This window comes from Meleagris gallopavo, chromosome 1 (assembly GCF_905368555.1).
Source record: "Meleagris gallopavo chromosome 1, MGAL_WU_HG_1.1, whole genome shotgun sequence".
Lineage (NCBI taxonomy): Eukaryota > Metazoa > Chordata > Aves > Galliformes > Phasianidae > Meleagris > Meleagris gallopavo.
Window position 1 is genome coordinate 47,419,260 of NC_139404.1, and position 19,018 is coordinate 47,438,277.

A 19,018-nucleotide genomic window follows, 5' to 3' on the forward strand; every position below is an offset into this window, starting at 1 on the left:
AATTAAGTTATTCTCCCTACAGAGTTTCCCGATCTCTTTCTAAATAAGTTCAGCTACAGGACAACATTACAGTACTGAGTTCAAGGCCTACACATCAACTTCGGGGCATTCATCAATTTATCTTACTTCAGTTACTTATCTCATAGCTAATGCCCATTATCTCATACCATCAAGCCATACTACACAGTATAACAAAAACCATTAATGTTGAGCAGATGAAACATTAATAAACAGATATTCTACTTTTTCATTACAAGTCAAACACCAGAAGTCAAAAACAGCAAAAACAGGACGTTACAAAAAAAAAGACTGAAGTCATATATAAGCCAGAAATTTTACTCAATGCATTAAAAACAGACAGCACAGACAAAACACTTAACATGAAGATACTACTTTAAAGAAGCAACTCAACTCTTTTCTGAGAAAGTGGGTGGCTCTGAAAAGAGCCTTTGGGTTATATTATGTTTTGAAAACTCTAACCAGGTTCACTAGCAGAGATTATTTGCTTTTAGCCTTATGACTCTCGGTCTTCTTGGGCAGCAGCACGGCCTGGATGTTGGGCAGCACCCCGCCCTGCGCGATGGTGACCTTGCCCAGCAGTTTGTTGAGCTCCTCGTCGTTGCGGATGGCCAGCTGCAGGTGGCGGGGGATGATGCGCGTCTTCTTGTTGTCGCGGGCCGCGTTGCCCGCCAGCTCCAGGATCTCGGCCGTCAGGTACTCCAGCACGGCCGCCATGTAGACGGGTGCTCCGGCCCCCACCCGCTCCGCGTAGTTACCTTTCCGTAGCAGCCGGTGTACGCGGCCCACAGGGAACTGCAGCCCGGCTCGTGATGAACGCGACTTAGCCTTAGCTCTGACCTTCCCGCCCTGCTTCCCGCGGCCCGACATGGTATTGCTAGCAACAAGAGATTACTAAACTCACCAAGCCAGAAACAATACAGAGGAAATCATACTGACGCAGGCGCTCGTCCCCTTTTATCCCTTCTCAGGGCGGGAGTAGCGGCCGGTGATTGGCTGGAATCAACAATTGTGAAAACAACCAATGAAAGAGCGGATCTTATTGCAGCCAATCAGAAACAAAGAAACACCCCTTACGGAAAGGACCAATCGTATTGCGCGAATTGGAGCCTCTGTATTTGCATAACAGCCCTATAAATACGGGCGCCGCAGCCATCTTAGACGCAGTTCACTTTTCAGCGGATAGGAAGTAGCGTGGTAGAAATGCCTGAGCCGGCTAAGTCTGCGCCCGCCCCCAAGAAGGGCTCCAAAAAGGCGGTCACCAAGACCCAGAAAAAGGGCGACAAGAAGCGCAAGAAGAGCCGCAAGGAGAGCTACTCGATCTACGTGTACAAGGTGCTGAAGCAGGTGCACCCCGACACGGGCATCTCGTCCAAGGCCATGGGCATCATGAACTCGTTCGTCAACGACATCTTCGAGCGCATCGCCGGCGAGGCGTCGCGCCTGGCGCACTACAACAAGCGCTCGACCATCACGTCGCGGGAGATCCAGACGGCCGTGCGGCTGCTGCTGCCCGGCGAGCTGGCCAAGCACGCGGTGTCGGAGGGCACCAAGGCGGTCACCAAGTACACCAGCTCCAAGTAGAGTGGTCCTGATTCTTACTTTGAACCCAAAGGCTCTTTTCAGAGCCACCCACATGTTCCTTGAAAGAGCTTTAACACAGCATGTTTCCATGTCTTACTGGTTTGAAGGCTTAAATAAGATGCGATTATTTCATCTGGACAACTTTTGCTTGATTCTGTGTTATTCAGGGCAAACGCTAAATAAAGATCTATCTCTAGATTCATTGGTCAATGCTTTGTGTGTTAAACCATTTCAGGTATGATTAATTCGTTTTGTAAGCATTGTGTGTCTTATTATCTAGTAAACACAAGTAGTTTGTTTTAACCTCGATTTCAGTAGTTGCACTGCAGTACTACATTGCTCTTAAAGAATCTCCTATCTTTCAATAGCTCCACTAGCACATTCGCTAGAGGAGAAAGTAAACTAGTAGTTTTTTTTTTTTTTGCCTAAGCGGTCTTACCGTTTCTCTGAGCTGAAATTTTGGCTTTCGGAGAACGATTACCCCTGCAGACCTAGCAACGGTACGAGCGGTGGAACAGACGCTTTCTGAGCGGAGCTGTCCGGCGGCAGCGCTCCTAGCCGAGTTCGCAGCGCGGGCTTTTTGAATTTTTCCAGTCGTCCAATGAGCGGCCGCGGTTTCTCCCATCATCCAATCAGAATGGGCTTCAGGCAGAGCCGGGCGACCCAGGCAGCCCTGCGCCGCTCTGAGTTCGTCCGGCAGCGGCCCCGGTGAGCTCCGTGAGCGCCACGCCCGGCGGTGGGAGAGGGAGAGAGCGCGCTGCTTGCACCGCCCCGTCGCTCTACGGCTCTAACAGCAGTTTTGTGAAGCTGTGCAGGAATTAAAAAGTCCCCCGCCGAGCGGAAGGTCATTGCCAAGGACGCGGAGGAGCCCTGCCGGAGAGTTGGCAGCACCGGTCCCTAAGAGGCGTGGCGGTAGCGCGCAGACTGTTAGGAACTGCATTGTCTGAGTTAAAGCACCGAGAGAGACCTGCATGCCCCAGAGCGATACCCGCCCCAGCAGTCCCTTTAACACACGCACCTCTGTCCTGCTGTACTCAGACAAAGGCAGCCCAAAGAGAGTGTTTTTGGTGTTTTTTTTTTTTTTTTTTTCCCCCCTCTCCTCCAGAGAGCGCAAACTTTATTTTTTTCCAGCCCTATCTTAACCACGTCCCGCAGCTGAGAGTCCTGCTATTTCTGCAGGCGAGCATGCCATTTGATCGCGGGTAAATAATGGCGAATCGTGAGCTTCGCTGCAGGCGTGGAGCTTACTGTCCGAGTGTCTCAGCTCTTTTTCGGACAGTAGTGGGTGGCTCTTAAAAGAGCCGTTGGGTTTAAGTATTTCCACATCAATACTTCATTTCTTGGCCGCTGCCTTCTTTCCCTTGGCTGCCTTCGGTTTGGCCGCCTTGGATTTGGCAGCTTTGGGCTTCACTGCCTTTGCCTTGGCCGGGCTTTTGGCAGTCGCCGCCTTTTTGGGCTTGGCAGCCTTGGTCACCTTCTTAGGGCTCTTGGCCGCCTTCTTGGTGGCTGCGGCCGCCGGCTTCTTGGCTTTCTTGGGGCTCTTCTTCGCCGCCGCCGCCGCCTTCTTGGGCTTCTTGGCTGCGCTGGCAGGTTTCTTGGCCGCCGGTTTCTTGGGCTTGGCCGCGGGCGTTCTCTTCCTAGGAGCCTTCTCCTTCACCTCTCCCGGCTTCTTGCTGAGGCGGAACGAGCCGGAGGCGCCGGTGCCCTTGGTCTGCACCAGGGTGCCCTTGCTGACGAGGCTCTTGAGCCCCAGCTTGATGCGGCTGTTGTTCTTCTCCACGTCGTAGCCGCCGGCGGCCAGCGCCTTCTTGAGCGCGGCGAGGGAGAGCCCCTTGCGCTCCTTGGAGGCGGACACGGCCTTGGTGATCAGCTCGGTGACGCTGGGGCCCGCGGGCTTGCGGGCTTTGGCGCCGCCCGCCGCCTTCTTCGGCTTCTTCGCGGCCGCCTTGGCGGCGGGGGCCGCGACAGCGGGAGCGGCGGCGGGAGCGGTCTCCGACATCGCGGCAGAGACTTCTTCCTAATCAAAAGAAAGTAATTGGGCTACAGTAACCCCGATGCCTGAATTTATAGCGAAGCGGTGATCTGTGATTGGTGCTTTGCAGAGCCCGCCTAACTGTTAGCCAGGAAGAGCTTTCCGTCCTCCGAGTCTGTGTTTCTTCGGAGTTATAAATTCGTATTTTTTGGAAAATGCCGGCCGCGAAATCACCCCGCTTTCTTCAGGGGGTGAAGGGAAGACCTTGAAGCTTCGTTCTGGGGAGTTTGTCCCCGCGGGCATCCAGGACGAGAGCAAAAAGACGCGTTTAACGTGCCGTCCTGCGTCCGGGAAGACCCTGGGGAAGGCGAACTTTTGTTTTTCCGTCTAAATTAAAAAAAAAACTTTCGTCAAAAAATCTCCCCCGTAGCGCAGATTTGTTCTTTAGGGGCTTTTCTGCAGAACAGGATGGATACTGAGGGGGTAGCTTCAATACTTTTGTCGCAAATTGAGTTCAAAGAGAAGGAAGTAACACAATTTCGTGGCTGAGCTTTGAATATGGATAGAGAATCGCCTCCCTGAACCGTATCTTTAACTATTAAGAATACGGTATTCTCACAAAATTCTGTGTTTTGAGAAGATAAGATACATCCAGAGGAATGTACATGCTGGAACATGTCAATGTTGCTCGTGTTTTGTTATGTTCTGAGAGGGAATGGTAGCATTTTGATTTATTTTTTTGTTTTGTTTTTGGAAATAGCTTTTGTATATAAAAAACGAAGCTGTTTTTGCCTCATTAATAAAGTCGAAATAAGCTGCAAGCTCGATGTTTTGTCCTTTACAGTACACTGTATTGCTGTTCTTTAAACTTGCAAAAGTCAGAAGCAAGAAGGAAGGAGAAGAACGTCCAACACATTTATATACGCAAAGATGTGTCACATCATCCTCAAACATTAGTGGAACAAACTGAAGCTTCTCTTCTCCCCAAATAAATATAATATGGAAATCGACCTCAGAGAACAGAACGACTCATACAACATTTATTTACATATATTTGAATATAGGCTTTTTTCCCACCATAATCTTTACAAAATCTGTGATTCTCAAGAGAAAAAAGAAAAGTCAGACAAATCCTCGTAATATAAATGCTCATATAGTGATATAATTTTCAGATAATCCTCACAAGTTAAAATCATTTTGATTTTCACTTAATTATTGTCTCACATGACAAATGAAAATAATTCTGTTTGCTCATTAGTTTAAATATTGGTAAGGATTGATTGCAATAATTTTGGTGCTGATTAGAATTCAGAAGCATCAGCTGGTTTCTAATTATAAAGCAGACTGAAATTTATTCCTTCACTGAAAAATAACAAATTAATCCCCAAATTGTTTTGTCCATTGCACTTTAGAAATAGCTACCATATAAAACGTCAGTGGGCAGTTATATAAGAGAGCATCTCTTTTAGCACTGATGAATCTGAGATTCATGAAGATAAATAATACTCTGCAGAAGGCCTTGTCGTGTAGTTTCACTGGACCAGTGCTGAAGTTATTCTTAACATTAAGTGGTTTTAGTTTAAAAGAAATATACCAAAATAGCAAGGAGTATTGAGATACAGTAGAATAGCCAGAGTGTAAACAGTGAACTGTCACTGTTTTATCTTCTCATGTAATTCAAAAAAATTTTTATTTTGCCATGTCTGTATGTGTGCCAGCTGATACACCGAAGGAGAGGAAAGTAAAGGCAGAGGAAGGGGAGATTCTGGCTGTTCGGTACCCACTGCTGAAGCCAGGCTGGAAGGTGCCCTGAGTTGGGCACTGAGATCTGCCACACATTTCAGGTGGCGTCATTCCCAGGTGAGCAGCCAGGGCAAATCCACAGTAACCACAAAGCTCTGAGCACCTGCATGAGAGATGGGAATAAAATTCTGAGAGACAAAAAGTTAGTTGCTAGAAAAGGAGATGATGCTTATTTCCCAAAACAGATGGAGATTTCTCTAAAACAGAATCAGTCTGCAAGTGATAGATAGAACAGAGCTAGGAAGGGTTGTCAGGTATGTGGGTCTGTTTGATGTAAGGCACTCTTCTGGGCCAGAAGTGCAGGCAGTGGTGGTGAGATCATCTGATCTGATGGATGTTGGCTTCTCCTCATTTAATTCTCAATGAGTTGATATAAATCCAAATGTTTTTAAACTTATCCCTCCCTCAAGTGCTGACTGTTCTGAGTCGCACTTCTGAAGTTCCTTGTTTTTCCCTGGCAGTCTGAGACACCTGAATACAGACTTGGCAGTTCACATCCAATGCTGAGTTGTCAGCATCCCTCATCCTGCCTGTTCCTCAGGCATCAGACCTGCACAGAGCTCACCCCTACTCCCCTTTTTCTGATCACTGAGAAGTTGTCCGGTCTTGATCGATATTTCTGAAAAGTTTTTAAAGAGTGGAGAGTGGGCCTTTAGAGTTATGAGGTGATGTGAATAGAACTTTTTCCTTGCCCTTTTTTCTTCTTTTTTTCCTTCTTCTTTTTACTATTTTTCTTTTCCCCTTTTTCTTTTTCTTTTTCCTTTTCTTTCTCCTTTCTCCTTTCTTCTTCTTTCCCCTTCCCCTCTTTCTCTTTCCCCTTTCCATTTTCATTTTTCCTTTTCCTGTTGATTTTTCCCTCCCTTGGGTGTGGAATTGAATCTCTCTAGTTAATTGGATAAAATAAACCTGTCAGAAACTCTGAACAATTTTCAAGTTTGCTTTTCTGGAAATAGCTGTCGAGAGAAAAACTTGATTATTTTAATTGTGTTTACTCTTCTTAGCATATTGAAGACCCAGAGAAATTATTAATTTTTAATATAAGTATCCTATTCTCTTGATAAAGGATGTTTTTGCATGCATTCAGATAACTACTCTTAATACTAATCATTAAAAATATATGCACATAATAAGATCAAGAAACATTAGTCAAGTTTTTGCTGCATGGCAAATTTGTTGCCAACACTGATTCAACCAATTGCAAAGTTTATACAGTAAGGTAGAATTAAGATGTCAAAATGCCATTGATAAAGTCACATGCATTGCTTGACATATGCACCTCAGTAAAGCTGAGAAAAATATGTCACCAGATGTTCCAGTGTTAAGGCATCACGTGTCCTAATAAATATATCTTTTTTGCCTTCTACTCTACTACCTGCAGGAACAAAACAGTTTAGAAGGCTGAGAAAAGCGTTTTTCTATTTGGTATAAGTCAAGAAACCTAGTTCTAAAAACATGCCAAATAATTTGACCCATACTGGAACAGCCTGTTGATGTTATTGAGACAGATGGAGGTACTTTGTTTTCTATCTCTAGGAAACTGAATGTAAGAAAGTTCTCTTGCAGCTGCATATAGAAGGATCTCTGCTGCTGCTTTCTTTCTTCAACACATGTGCATTGCCACAACATTGTTTCATCCTTGTGTTCAGGAACAATTTTGGCCTCTGCTACATTCAAAGCAGGACAAAAGAAAACAAATGAAGAAAAAAATGTTTCTCATTCTTGTTAGTCTAACACAGTGGAGTGCTAAATATATCTAGAAGTAAACATACCTTTGAGGTACATCATATTACTGAGTTCTTAAGCGTTGAGATACAAAAGGGATGTTCCCACAGCACTCTTCCCATCATAGAAGGGTCTAGTAGTCTCCATGGTAGTTTTCCTATTTACTTACGTTCAGCAAAGGAGGATTGCTGCCAGTGATGTGAACGCTTGAAAGTAACGACGGTGATTTGTCAGACTGCAGTGGTTTTACTATATAGTGGAATAGTGGAAGTTGGAAAGCGTCTCTGCAGATCATTGAGTGCAATGCCCAGGATCAAGGCATGGCCAGCTAGAGCAGGGAGACATTACAACCTCAGTGGGCAAACTGTTCTACTGTTTGACCATCTCTACAATAAAAAACTTATATATATTATTTAAGTTTTAGTAGAATTTCCTGTGTTTTGTTTGTGACAATTTCTTCCTATCCTGTCACTGGACAGTTTTCATCAGTGCTGAGTGAAGGGAAAAAATCACCTCCATCAGTACTCATTTGGAATTAGTACTTATCCATGTTAATTTATGAAACCCATATAAGGAATAATGTTGAATTGTACTCCTGCCATTTTATTTTTATTTTTATTTTTTTTACTTTTGGTCATTAATTAAAATTAGCTTCAGAAAAAAATGCTGTTACCTCTCACACAGTTTTATTTTCAAGGCTTGTGAAGACCAGTTTGAATTGCCCTGTCTTGGCTTTGTGATCATGGTGTCCATGAGTGCAGGACTTGTAATGGCTAGTTGGAGTCTTAGCAAATCTTCTATTTCAAATAAGAATACAACCCTAAGCCCCTAAAACCAGAGTACATCAATAGGTTGGTATACATTTCTTGTACAAAAAAGGCAATGCATAGAAAAATGAAACAAAGCAAAGCAAAACAAAACAAAACAAAACAACAACAAAAAAAGAGTGATTGAAGTGCCTAATCAGGATCTAGTGAATTCTTGCATGTGAGTAGCTAAAAGAAACACAACAATGCCACTCTCTTCTCTGCCATGTTTGCTAAGCAGCAAAAATTGTAGCAGTCCCTTTTCATGACTGAGGATGAAAATCTCTTTATCCACCTGGAAAATGTGGAACAGAAATCCCTGCATAACTATGTTTTGTTTCTCTATATCTGTCACTGAGTATTATTACCATTATTGTATATAGGAATCTGCTTTATGAACAGAATTTTGTTCTACTGGGGATATAACTGTAGTCTTGTTTGCAGCAGCAGGAGGAAGCATATAAATAAAGGACACACATGCCTACATGTGGAAATGAAATGTAACCCTTACTATAACTCTCACTAAGTGACTGGAAAAAAGAGAAAAAATTGGTAATGCACAACACAGATTCCAGAGAGTCAGATTACAAGTACTAACCCATTCCGTGCTGTAAATTGACATTAGATCATCAGCGTACAACATCCACATCCTATCCCTTCAGCAGCAATGAGGATGTGTATGTTCTTAGGTACAATTTCATAAGATATCATGCTAAATGAAAGGAATGCTGAAGGCTAACCTGTGGTAATACTCAGTAGATCCAGATCTACACCCTACCTGAAAATCACTCTGTTACCCGTAAGGTGTCTAAATAACATGGACAAGAACCAAACTACAGGGCCCAGGCTCAGCACACCTCAGGAAAGGAGCACCTTGTAACCATGTCAGCCAAATTCAAAGAAGGTGCAAAACTACTTGCTCTAAAATCAACTTTAGAAAGACTCTCAGTAGAGAATGGAATATTTCTCTATTGCTAACTGATACATTGCAGATTTTGCCTCCATTTCAATTTTCCAACTTAATGTTGGAAGTTTTCCTAAGTGTAGGAAAATATTGTAACTAAAATTACTAACCAGGGAAACTTTGGCTACCAGAAAACAAACACATGCACACTGGTAACAAAATTTTATTTGAAAGTTTATAATTGCCATTTATTAAATTAGAATGCCGTGTCAAGCATTGTTCTGCAAGAGTCAGTCTTTGGCCTGATACAATTTTATTATTGATTTGAATAATAATTTACAGTGCATATCTAGCAGTGTTACAGGTGCCAACAAGAAATCTAGAATAACTGAGGTTTGAAAGTGAAAAATTCTTTGTAAACTGAAGACATTATCTTTAAAACTGTGAAATTCACTTGGAAAGAAATGTATCAGCTTTAGGGTAGCAGTTTAGGGTAGCACTACCACTTGAAATTATCTTCAGGCTATAACTATAACCTGTAATGATACAGATACAACTTGATAATAAATCAAGGGAGGAAAATAAGAATTAAGGGAGGAACATAATGATTATATCTGCACCACAAATGAAGAAGATCTCCCACTGTAGTCAGGACCAGTGTGGTCTCACTTAGGTGTTTTATGCATGGCTTTTGTACTGAATTACAGCTAGTAAGAAGTGGGGGGAAAAAAGGAAACATGCAGGGGAAAGCAACAGCAATTATCACAAGACTGGGAGCGACTCCCTGATAAAAGGGCACATGCAGCTGGAATTGCCTGACTCAAAGAGTGGGCTGAAAAATTAATATTCCTTCAAAAACACTTGTACCATTTAAAGGAAGGGAATTATATTTCTCCATGAACATTGCTGAAAATAGAAGAAAATAGAAGAAAATATTTGCTGCAGTAAATTAAAAGTAAGGGGTAATTTCTAAAAATGAGTGGAGTGACACACTGGGAGATATAGCTTGGGAAGACTGCGGAGTGCCCAATGATCAGTGATGCTGAACTGTTATCAGATATAAAAAGGGTATAATTGTTGATAGTGAATGGAGGACAGTAAAATTGCTGATGCTTTGATACTTGTAATTGTCTCAAAACTATAGACCAAAGAGAATCTGTGGGCCAGGGATGCACTGCACTTTACATTCAGTAACATTTTTTGGAATAGTCTCCCACAGCACTTTCGTTTGAGATCTTATCTGGGATCCGGGGGAGTAGAGGCAGTTCAGCAGGCCATCAGGTACTTGAAAATTGGCCACAAAGTGGTACAAAAGCACAGCAGTTAACAGCTTCGAGAAGAACAACTCATAGATGATTAGAATTTCCCAGGGCTTCATACTATTTGACTGTATTCTCTAATGTCCTAGATGATAAGACAGGCTGTACCGTTAGCATATGTAGAAGACACTAAGTTAGGGAAGGTAAGGAGAGCAAAAATTAAGACATTCTGTTCAAAAGGACTTCAGTAAACTTGAAGATTCAGCCAAAAGAAATCTCATGCAGCTTGTTATGGAGAAATGCAAATTTCTGCACATAAAACAGGACAAATGTTTCCATCAGCATGGGCTAGGAAATGACAAGCTCGAGCTCCCTGCTAAGGTTAGGGTCATCTTTACCAACTGCTGGGCCTTCAAAGGGATGACTGTTGCTCAAGAATAAATAAAACCCTGTGAGCAGCTGAGGTTTCAAATGAAACATTTGGTCTTCCAACAGAAATATTACTGAAACAAAGACAAAAGCACAGCAGTAGTATCTGGAGACACCGACACAACACACGTCACCATTTTACAGACTTGGCTTCCTCCAGAAACACACAGCTCAAGACAAAATCAAATATCTTTTAACATGAATGGGAACAGTAGGTTCATTTTTTTGAAAACTATGTCCCAGAAAGGCGGCTTGGGGGAGACAGTATTTCAGCTGCTGTTACATACTTAGGACTCTATAGGAGCTGGCAGAGTTCAAAAGAAATGCTTCTTGCCCAGTGCATCTCTGCAGGATCCCAGGCAAAGAGAGGGACTTAAAAGCCTCTGCTGTGTAGCAAATGTTATTCTTAACAGACTTCTGTAATATGTTACTCATGCTTAATGCATCAATGTATCAGGAGACCTGTGTGCTTCACATACCCCGTTGGAAAGCAAAGTAATAATTTAAGGGAAGCAGCCAAATGTCAGCTGAGTTGTTGAGCAGCTGGGTTGCTGCCTCTCACCTGAGTGCAGGACCAGATATGCACGGTGCGGTACAAAGCTCTGACCGCATGGGCCACCCTGCTCTAAAATTGCCTGTAGAGACATTGGAGAAGCCTGGTTCTGGACTCAGCCCTTTGCTTTCTCCCTGTGGGAAGCCTGGAATCCAGGGAAGACAACATGGACAAAGCAGTGCACTGGAGCCCACCCTCAACTTACTACCCTGTCTTCTCTCTCCTGTTCTGAAACAGCTTATCTCAAGGAACGAGGTATTTATTATCTTCCCAACACCCCAGCATTGGTCTAGGAGTTCCTTCAGCCTTTCCCCATACTGCTACTCAGCTATACCAGCTATCTAGGGAGCCCGTCAGCACCTGTCCTTACCTCACTAGCATGGGAAGAACTGTTAGACTGCCAAGTGGCTGTGACAGGGTAAAGAGAGACCGATGTATTTTAGCCTGTAATCTGTGTGTGGTGTGGGGGGGGACAATGCCTTTGGAAGCCTCCTCCTGTCAAGGTAGATATCAGACTCACAGTGTTTAGGTGTGGGTGCCAAGGACAACATTCTTTGGGAAATGTGTGTGCAGTGGCCCTTCCTGCCATCGCTGCTGGAGACCAAAGCTGTGATATCATCATTTTCCATGAGGAAACGGCAGACAGATCCTGCTGGTTTGCAGAAGAACAAAGCAGTAACTCAGACAGCTTGCACTTACTCTTTTGTGGGCAGCTGGCATGGCACAAAGGAAGTGAGAGGTCTTCTGGAAAATGTTGCCCATGTGGATCATTTTCTGATGTGTAAGAAGCCACGCTCTGTGCGTAACAAATGGCTTCCCTCAAAGGTCAGCGCAAGCTGCTGGGCCATGCTGGAGCACTTTCCTTGTCCTGTTGGAGCCTGTGTGGTCTCTAGACATGGCAGCAAGAGAAAGGTTATCAACAATCCAAAGCAGCCCCATTTTTTGGATCAGAAAAAAGGCGACTGTAAACACCAGAATCTCAGCTTTGCAGTGTGGCACAAAAAGTGGAATATGTGGGCACGGGGATACAGAGGATGAGGACTACTGGGGTAGATTTAGATACTTGGATTGTATCTGGTGTGTTGTTTGCAGTTGTATCTACATGTGACAGGTTGCCATCCACCACATTTCCCTGCAGTCAATGTCCAGAGCTCTGTAAGCATTTTCTTTTAGATATCCCAAGTGAGAAGAATTTAATATTTATTTAATTACACGAGATTTTGACTTAAGAGAGTTATGCAGTTATTTACTGAGATTACATCAGAAACACAATATATCAATTGTGATATACAGCTGAATATCATTGCAAACATGATTCTCATTACCGGTCTCTATATACTCATTGTTACAACATCCACCTTCCTCAGTCACCCAAAAGGAGTAAGTTGTTTGTCACCTCTAGCCCATTACTCTCTTCAAAATTTGTTCTGTATGTGTCCAGCTTCTATAACTTATGTTGGGCTGAACCACATATACATTTTCACTTCATACCTTCCATGATGCTGTAGCAGGGAGAAAATAATTTTTTTTGTCATGATCTGAGGGAACCTGGTGATCCACTGACAGTTCTTTCTTATTTTTAACCAGTTACTCTCCAGTCTCACTGGTGCTGACACAAGTTCATCTTTCCTTAGCAAAGTTCATTAATTTTCTTTTCTTCTTCTCCTCTCTGTTACGGGGTGGGCTGGTCTGCCATAATTGCGCAGATTCTCACTCCAAGGGAAAAATATTTTTCATTTCCCCAGACAGCCCAGGTGAGATCTGGTATGTTTTCAGCATGGTGGATAACAGGAGCATGGAGCAATGCAAAGTTAGGGTCTGTATGACCTTTCTCATTCACAAAGAGAAGATCACAATTCCATTTTATTCCCCTTCATAACTGACAGATAATATTTCAAGTAGAGAATGAAGTAGCATCTGTTCGTGAGTGGTCAGTGGAAGAAGTACCAGTTCACCAATACTGATAAAACACTGCAAACTGCTAGTTTGAAAAGTATAGGCAGCTTTCCAGAAGATTACTCATGGATGTTTCTACAATATAATGTCTGGCAGTATTTTGTTTTTATTTTTGTCTAATATTGGTTTGAGATCTGATATCTGGAATTCCACTTCCATTTCATTAATGATTTTATTTCTAAAGTCAGGATTAATTGATCCCATTCTAATTCATAGAATCATAATTCATAGAATCATATTCTAATTTGTAATTCTAAGGTTTCCAGTGCATATACAAAACCCTCCAGAAGTCCTTTCTAGTGCAAGACTTTAAACACAAATGAGAAAACATCATGTTAGTTAACTACAGGACGAAGAAAACCGATGTATTGAGCACGGCAGCCAAGAACTTGCAAATGTAATCCGAAAGATGAGTGCAAAGATCACATGGACAGACAGGGCTTGTTCTCAATGCACCAGAGTCATTTGCCTCTGCCTTGCAGAATTAGATGTCTTGTGATCCATCTTGTGAATATTTCTTTAGTATATCTATGTACTAAATATTTTTTTTTAAGTGGCAAATGCTATTGCGAGAGCACTGTCACTACCAGGTATTGGGGGGCCGAGGAGCAGAAAGGGAAGACTTCTGGAATACAGCATTCTGCTGCTAACGAGGCACTTGTAAGTAAGGGAAAAACCATCATAACTAACTTAGAAACAAACAAGCAAAGCAGTTCTTTAGGATACAAAAAGCAGAAGATGAGTGGTAACTCCTCTGAGGTAGAGAAAGTATGTATGAGGAGGACTACAACAAATCTAAGGGGATTTAGATTGTGACAAATTATATGATTACATAGAAGCTAAGCATTACTCCTCATCTGTGCAACCAGAGGCATAGTTTTAAAGTTAACAGAAAAAAAAATGTGGATGCCTAAGTGAACTACAGCAGCTGAAAAGGACATATAAGTGATACTGACCATGAAAATATTTTAGGGTAGTGTAAGAAACAACTTTTGAATAGTCAGGATAATTATTTCCTATTTTAAGCCTAACGATTAACCAAAATTTGAACAAAAACCTCCTTCAGCTATTCCTTTATTGTTGAACAGAGTGAAGTGCCAGTTCAGTACCTAGCAGCTCAGTAAATGATTTATGTTCTACTTATTGTAGAATTAAAAAATAATATGTTGAAATGACACTTGAGAGGACATAATAAAATCAAACTTGAGAGATGATAACCCCCTTCTTACAAAACCAAACAAACAAATGAGCCAAAGTGAAAAGTGGTAACAATTTAATATCGATGTACCTACCTAAAAAAATCTTCTATTATATATATAAATGTAAGATGATGAATATAAGCTAATAGACTCAGAACTTGCTTGTGTAAAAAAGGAAAGAGTATCAATTTCCCTATTTTAGAAATAGAAATCAAGCAATGAAAACTGCATTTTAGAAAATCTGACAGCACAAATGTGCAAAGTCCACCCAAGTGCAAAAGCAGCATAACAACATTTCAAAACATTAAAACTTCTGAAGGAAAGTTCATTAAATTCTAGAAACATGAAAAAAGAAAAATGAAAGGAGAAAACAATAAATAAACCATAGTGAGAAAACATTGGGAATTTAAAGTAATTCAAACAAACGTGAGGTGGTACAAAACAATAAAATACAAGTACATGCTTGTAAAAGGTTTATAGAAATACTGATAGAGGGAGGAAAAACACTTTCCAATTCTTACGACCATTTACTAAGCCGGGAGTAATCACTTGAGAGGGTGTAATCCTTACAGCCCTACTCAGCGTTTCACTGGGGGCGCTACGTCATCGCCCGCCATGCGGGAGGCAGTAAAAACGGCGGGAACCCTTCCCCCTCTTTGTCTCTCTCTCTCTCTCTCTCTCTCTGTCTGTCTCTCTCTCTGTCGCGCGCGCGCGCGCGCGCTGGCTCACCGCAGTCCCCAATCAGGTCGGCTCTCGCACTACAAATATCCCCGCTCCCCAACAGCCCCCACACATTTCTTCTCGGTTATCGCAGCGGTCATGTCTGGCAGAGGCAAGGGCGGGAAGGGGCTCGGCAAGGGGGGCGCCAAGCGCCACCGCAAGGTGCTGCGCGACAACATCCAGGGCATCACCAAGCCGGCCATCCGCCGCCTGGCGCGGCGCGGCGGCGTCAAGCGCATCTCGGGGCTCATCTACGAGGAGACGCGCGGCGTGCTCAAGGTCTTCCTGGAGAACGTCATCCGCGACGCCGTCACCTACACCGAGCACGCCAAGAGGAAGACGGTCACGGCCATGGACGTGGTCTACGCGCTCAAGCGCCAGGGACGCACCCTCTACGGCTTCGGTGGTTAAACTCGTCTTCGATAACAGCTCGCTTTCAGCAACCCAAAGGCTCTTTTCAGAGCCGCCCACTTACGCTAGAGAAGAGCTGTGTCGCTTCAGCCTAGTTATGACTTAATACTAAAACCACTCTTTCACAACTTTAACGTGTAAATCATTTGCTAGACGGCCCTATTGAGATTAAAGTACTGAGTAGTTACCTGAAGCTGCGCTTATCTATCAGATTGGGGATCATCACTCAGAAGTGAATATATAGCTATCTGAACAGCCGGGTAGGCAGCTGACAGCTTTAGCGCTTGCTTCACGAGAAATTTGGTTAAATCGCGGGAGAGGCTCTTTGAGCTCTCCGTGCCGGGGCAGGCGCCGCGGACCCCTCAGGATCCGTTCGAAGTGCTGAGGGTGCGAACAAGGCATATAGGGACGGATTCGTATTCAAATCGCGGTGTTCTTCACAGGGCCTTGCGGAGTGGGGAAAGGCGGTTGGGGGAAGAGATGGAGGAGGGTTTTAGGCACGGCTGCTCTTCCTGTGAGCATACACTTCTAAATACCGAAATGATCCCAGATCTCCCAGTCGTACAAAAAAAGCCTAGTATTCTCAGTGTGTTTTAAAACTTATAAACACATTTCAGCGTAGAACTGCTGAAGGCAGTGCACCTCCGTGCATCCGCTTTCCCTACGCCGTTTCCTTTCACCCGAAACAGCCTCTGCTGAGGTGTTTTCCGGCCAAGAAATGTGCACGACGCTCGTTGTCCTGTTGGCAATTCCCAGACGCTGGGAGCACCGTTCCTTGAATCACAGCGACCAGAAGGCACCTGGATACCGCCCTGTGCTGCTTTGGTACCATGACACCAAATTCTCTTTATGTAACTGGATCTGGCAGAAGTGAGTTCCTGCTGAGAAACTGCTGTTTCGCATTTGTTGCCAGAACTCGAGTACGTATGAGCCGAAATAAAAAGGATGTCCGTGTCTCATGCACTCGAGAAAGAGCAAGTAGGAATTCTTCTTTCCTATTTGGGGCGGACTTTGTGCAGGTTGTGACTCAGTATGGCAGTCGCCTCTCGGACCGGGCGCAGCTGAACACAAAAGCGGCACGTGAGGGGGAAGGTAAGCACCATTAGCCGGTAATGAAGTGGCGCGCTTTCTAGGCGCACTTTTTGAATTTAAAAGCATCCAATAAAAACGGACTCTCCAAGCCAGCCAATCAGAGAGGGGCGCATACTATAAAATCAACCACAGGCACAGCTCACTTCCATTCCTCAGCGGTGCTCCTGAGTGGTGACTCGGCTTTGTTAGAGCGATGGCGCGCACGAAGCAGACGGCGCGTAAGTCGACGGGCGGGAAGGCGCCCCGCAAGCAGCTGGCCACCAAGGCGGCCCGCAAGAGCGCGCCGGCCACGGGCGGCGTGAAGAAGCCGCACCGCTACCGGCCCGGCACGGTGGCGCTGCGCGAGATCCGCCGCTACCAGAAGTCCACGGAGCTGCTGATCCGCAAGCTGCCCTTCCAGCGCCTGGTGCGCGAGATCGCGCAGGACTTCAAGACCGACCTGCGCTTCCAGAGCTCGGCCGTCATGGCGCTGCAGGAGGCGAGCGAGGCCTACCTGGTGGGGCTTTTCGAGGACACCAACCTGTGCGCCATCCACGCCAAGCGCGTCACCATCATGCCCAAGGACATCCAGCTCGCCCGGCGCATCCGCGGGGAGCGCGCCTGAGGCCGCTGTCCTTCCGTCTCTTTCATCCCCGCACCCTAAAGGCTCTTTTAAGAGCCACCACGTTGCCACTCAAGGGAGCTGTGACACTGTTTACTGATAACTGCATACTTCAGTTACATCGTCTTGATCTTCATCTAAGGTATTGTATAGTTATGGGACTGCTTTATAAAAATTAGTAGTTTTGTGTTCCTTACACCTTCCCTACAGATGGTTGCTGGAAATTGTGCAGAAATTGTTTATAAGCACCCCTAAGGAGTATGCTGCCTTCTCTGTAAGCATTGTCTATACAATATAGATCTGTGGGGTGTATGCTTTTTTTTTTTTTTGTTACGTATGTAATCAATAGTAAGTGCTGCATTCATTCGGGCTTTGAAACATCTGTTGCTAAAATATTGGCATGAGGTCTATGTTATATGGTAGGTTAAAGTAACCTTCCACAATTCTTTTATTTCAATCCAAATTGGTCCTTTGTGTAGTTTTAATGTCCACTGCAGGAGTTTGTACTTCTAAGGAACATGGTAGGTATTATTTGAGTTTGTGTGTAAAAGAACAAATTTAATTTGTTTCATTGTTTTCCTTATAAATGTATTCAGTCATTGCTTGTGCTGGGATATAGTTAAAAACTTAATGCTTCAATAGACATGTAAGTGTTCTCCTAGTGAATAAAGCAAAATCATTAATGAAGGCTGGTATTAGGGACAACTAGGGTATTCACGTAATCTAAATTGCTATTTATCCTTGTTCTTTGCCTGATTTATTACTTGGAGACCTGAATAAATTGGCCTGAGTATCTTTCAACAGGGGCACTTGGAAAAGAGAAAAAAGGAGAAGGGGGAAAAAAAAAAAAAAAGCAACTTGGGGGGAAAAAACCCAAAATGAAGAAGATTGAAGCAAGAGGAATACAAGTAGGAAGACAGAACCAATATTTACTAGATTTTAGTTCATTCATTAGACTTCTGTAGACAGAAAATTGAAGTTGGTATTGACTCACTTTGGTTTCCTGTTGTATTGTGCTTGGTTTTGCAGATGCAGCTGTTCAGTATCTTGGTGAACTCATCTTTTCTGTTCACTCACAAATAAAACATTTGGATTCCCATGGCTTTGGTTCTTAGGGCATCTTTTCCTTTGCCTTCGATAATGCAGTGTGGCCTATCCCACATGCTGCTGTAATGTTATCATCCATGTTGGTCTCCAGTGAGAATGTAGTTTTGTGAGGATGGCATCAAGGGAACCCCGCAATAAGATTCATGGAGTGTGTTGTTTCAGAAATAACACATGGGATATAAAAGAGGCCAGGGACAGGACATATTCATAGCATAGCCATAGATACAGAATCACAGAATGGCCAGGGTTGGAAAGGACCTCAAGGATCATGAATCTCCAACCCCCCTGCCACATACAGGGCCACCAATCTCCCCATTTAATACTAGACCAGGCTGCCCAAGGCCCTATCCAATCTGGGCATCCACAACCTCTCTGGGCAGTCTGTTCCAGCACCTCACCACTCTCTCTGTAAAGAACTTACCCCTGACATCCAACCTAAATCTCCCCTCCCTCAACTTAAAACCATTTCCCCTTGTCCTGCTGTTATCTACCTTTCAAAGAGTTGATTTTCCTCCTGTTTGTAGGCTCCCTTTAGGTACTGAAAGCCTGCAATGAGGTCACCCCACAGCCTTCTTTTTTCCAGGCTCAGATACAAAGGGGAAGGAAAATGGCAATTCCTGGTTGTGAAAGCCAGACAGGGATGTAGAACATACATACAGAGAACTATATACATGGATATGTGTGTGTATATGCATATATGTATGTATGCATTTCCTTCACTCAGTAGGAAGTGAACTTTAACTCTCAATTCCCTCTGTCCCGCACAACATAAATTAATTATTCTGTCTAACTCTGCCCTCTATGACTCCAATGTTGCTATAAGGGATGATCAATTTGAAAAAAATGACTATCTCTTTACACATTAACCCCTGAGGAGCAAGG

At 43.9% G+C, this 19,018-nt stretch overlaps 5 protein-coding genes across 5 annotated transcripts; 3 read left to right on the forward strand and 2 right to left on the reverse strand.

Annotated features, from left to right (window-relative positions):
* Positions 1-320: 320 nt before the first annotated feature.
* On the reverse strand, positions 321-1,010 carry LOC100542821 (histone H2A.J). Its single transcript, XM_085224408.1, has one exon. It carries the CDS (start codon positions 886-888, stop codon positions 499-501), a length of 390 nt encoding a protein of 129 aa, XP_085080534.1. The 5' UTR covers positions 889-1,010; the 3' UTR covers positions 321-498.
* Positions 1,011-1,156: 146 nt separating this feature from the next.
* On the forward strand, positions 1,157-1,800 carry LOC100543282 (histone H2B 1/2/3/4/6). The gene has a single exon (XM_010709876.4). It carries the CDS (start codon positions 1,222-1,224, stop codon positions 1,600-1,602), a length of 381 nt encoding a protein of 126 aa, XP_010708178.1. The 5' UTR covers positions 1,157-1,221; the 3' UTR covers positions 1,603-1,800.
* An 863-nt stretch (positions 1,801-2,663) lies between these two features.
* On the reverse strand, positions 2,664-3,663 carry LOC100544999 (histone H1.10-like). Its single transcript, XM_010711867.3, has one exon. The coding sequence runs from the start codon at positions 3,599-3,601 to the stop codon at positions 2,936-2,938; it is 666 nt and encodes a 221-aa protein (XP_010710169.2). The 5' UTR covers positions 3,602-3,663; the 3' UTR covers positions 2,664-2,935.
* Positions 3,664-14,966: 11,303 nt separating this feature from the next.
* On the forward strand, positions 14,967-15,529 carry LOC100543128 (histone H4). The gene has a single exon (XM_085224512.1). The coding sequence runs from the start codon at positions 15,025-15,027 to the stop codon at positions 15,334-15,336; it is 312 nt and encodes a 103-aa protein (XP_085080638.1). The 5' UTR covers positions 14,967-15,024; the 3' UTR covers positions 15,337-15,529.
* Positions 15,530-15,817: 288 nt separating this feature from the next.
* Positions 15,818-17,089, forward strand: LOC146545290 (histone H3). Its single transcript, XM_085224497.1, has one exon. It carries the CDS (start codon positions 16,622-16,624, stop codon positions 17,030-17,032), a length of 411 nt encoding a protein of 136 aa, XP_085080623.1. The 5' UTR covers positions 15,818-16,621; the 3' UTR covers positions 17,033-17,089.
* Positions 17,090-19,018: the final 1,929 nt, after the last annotated feature.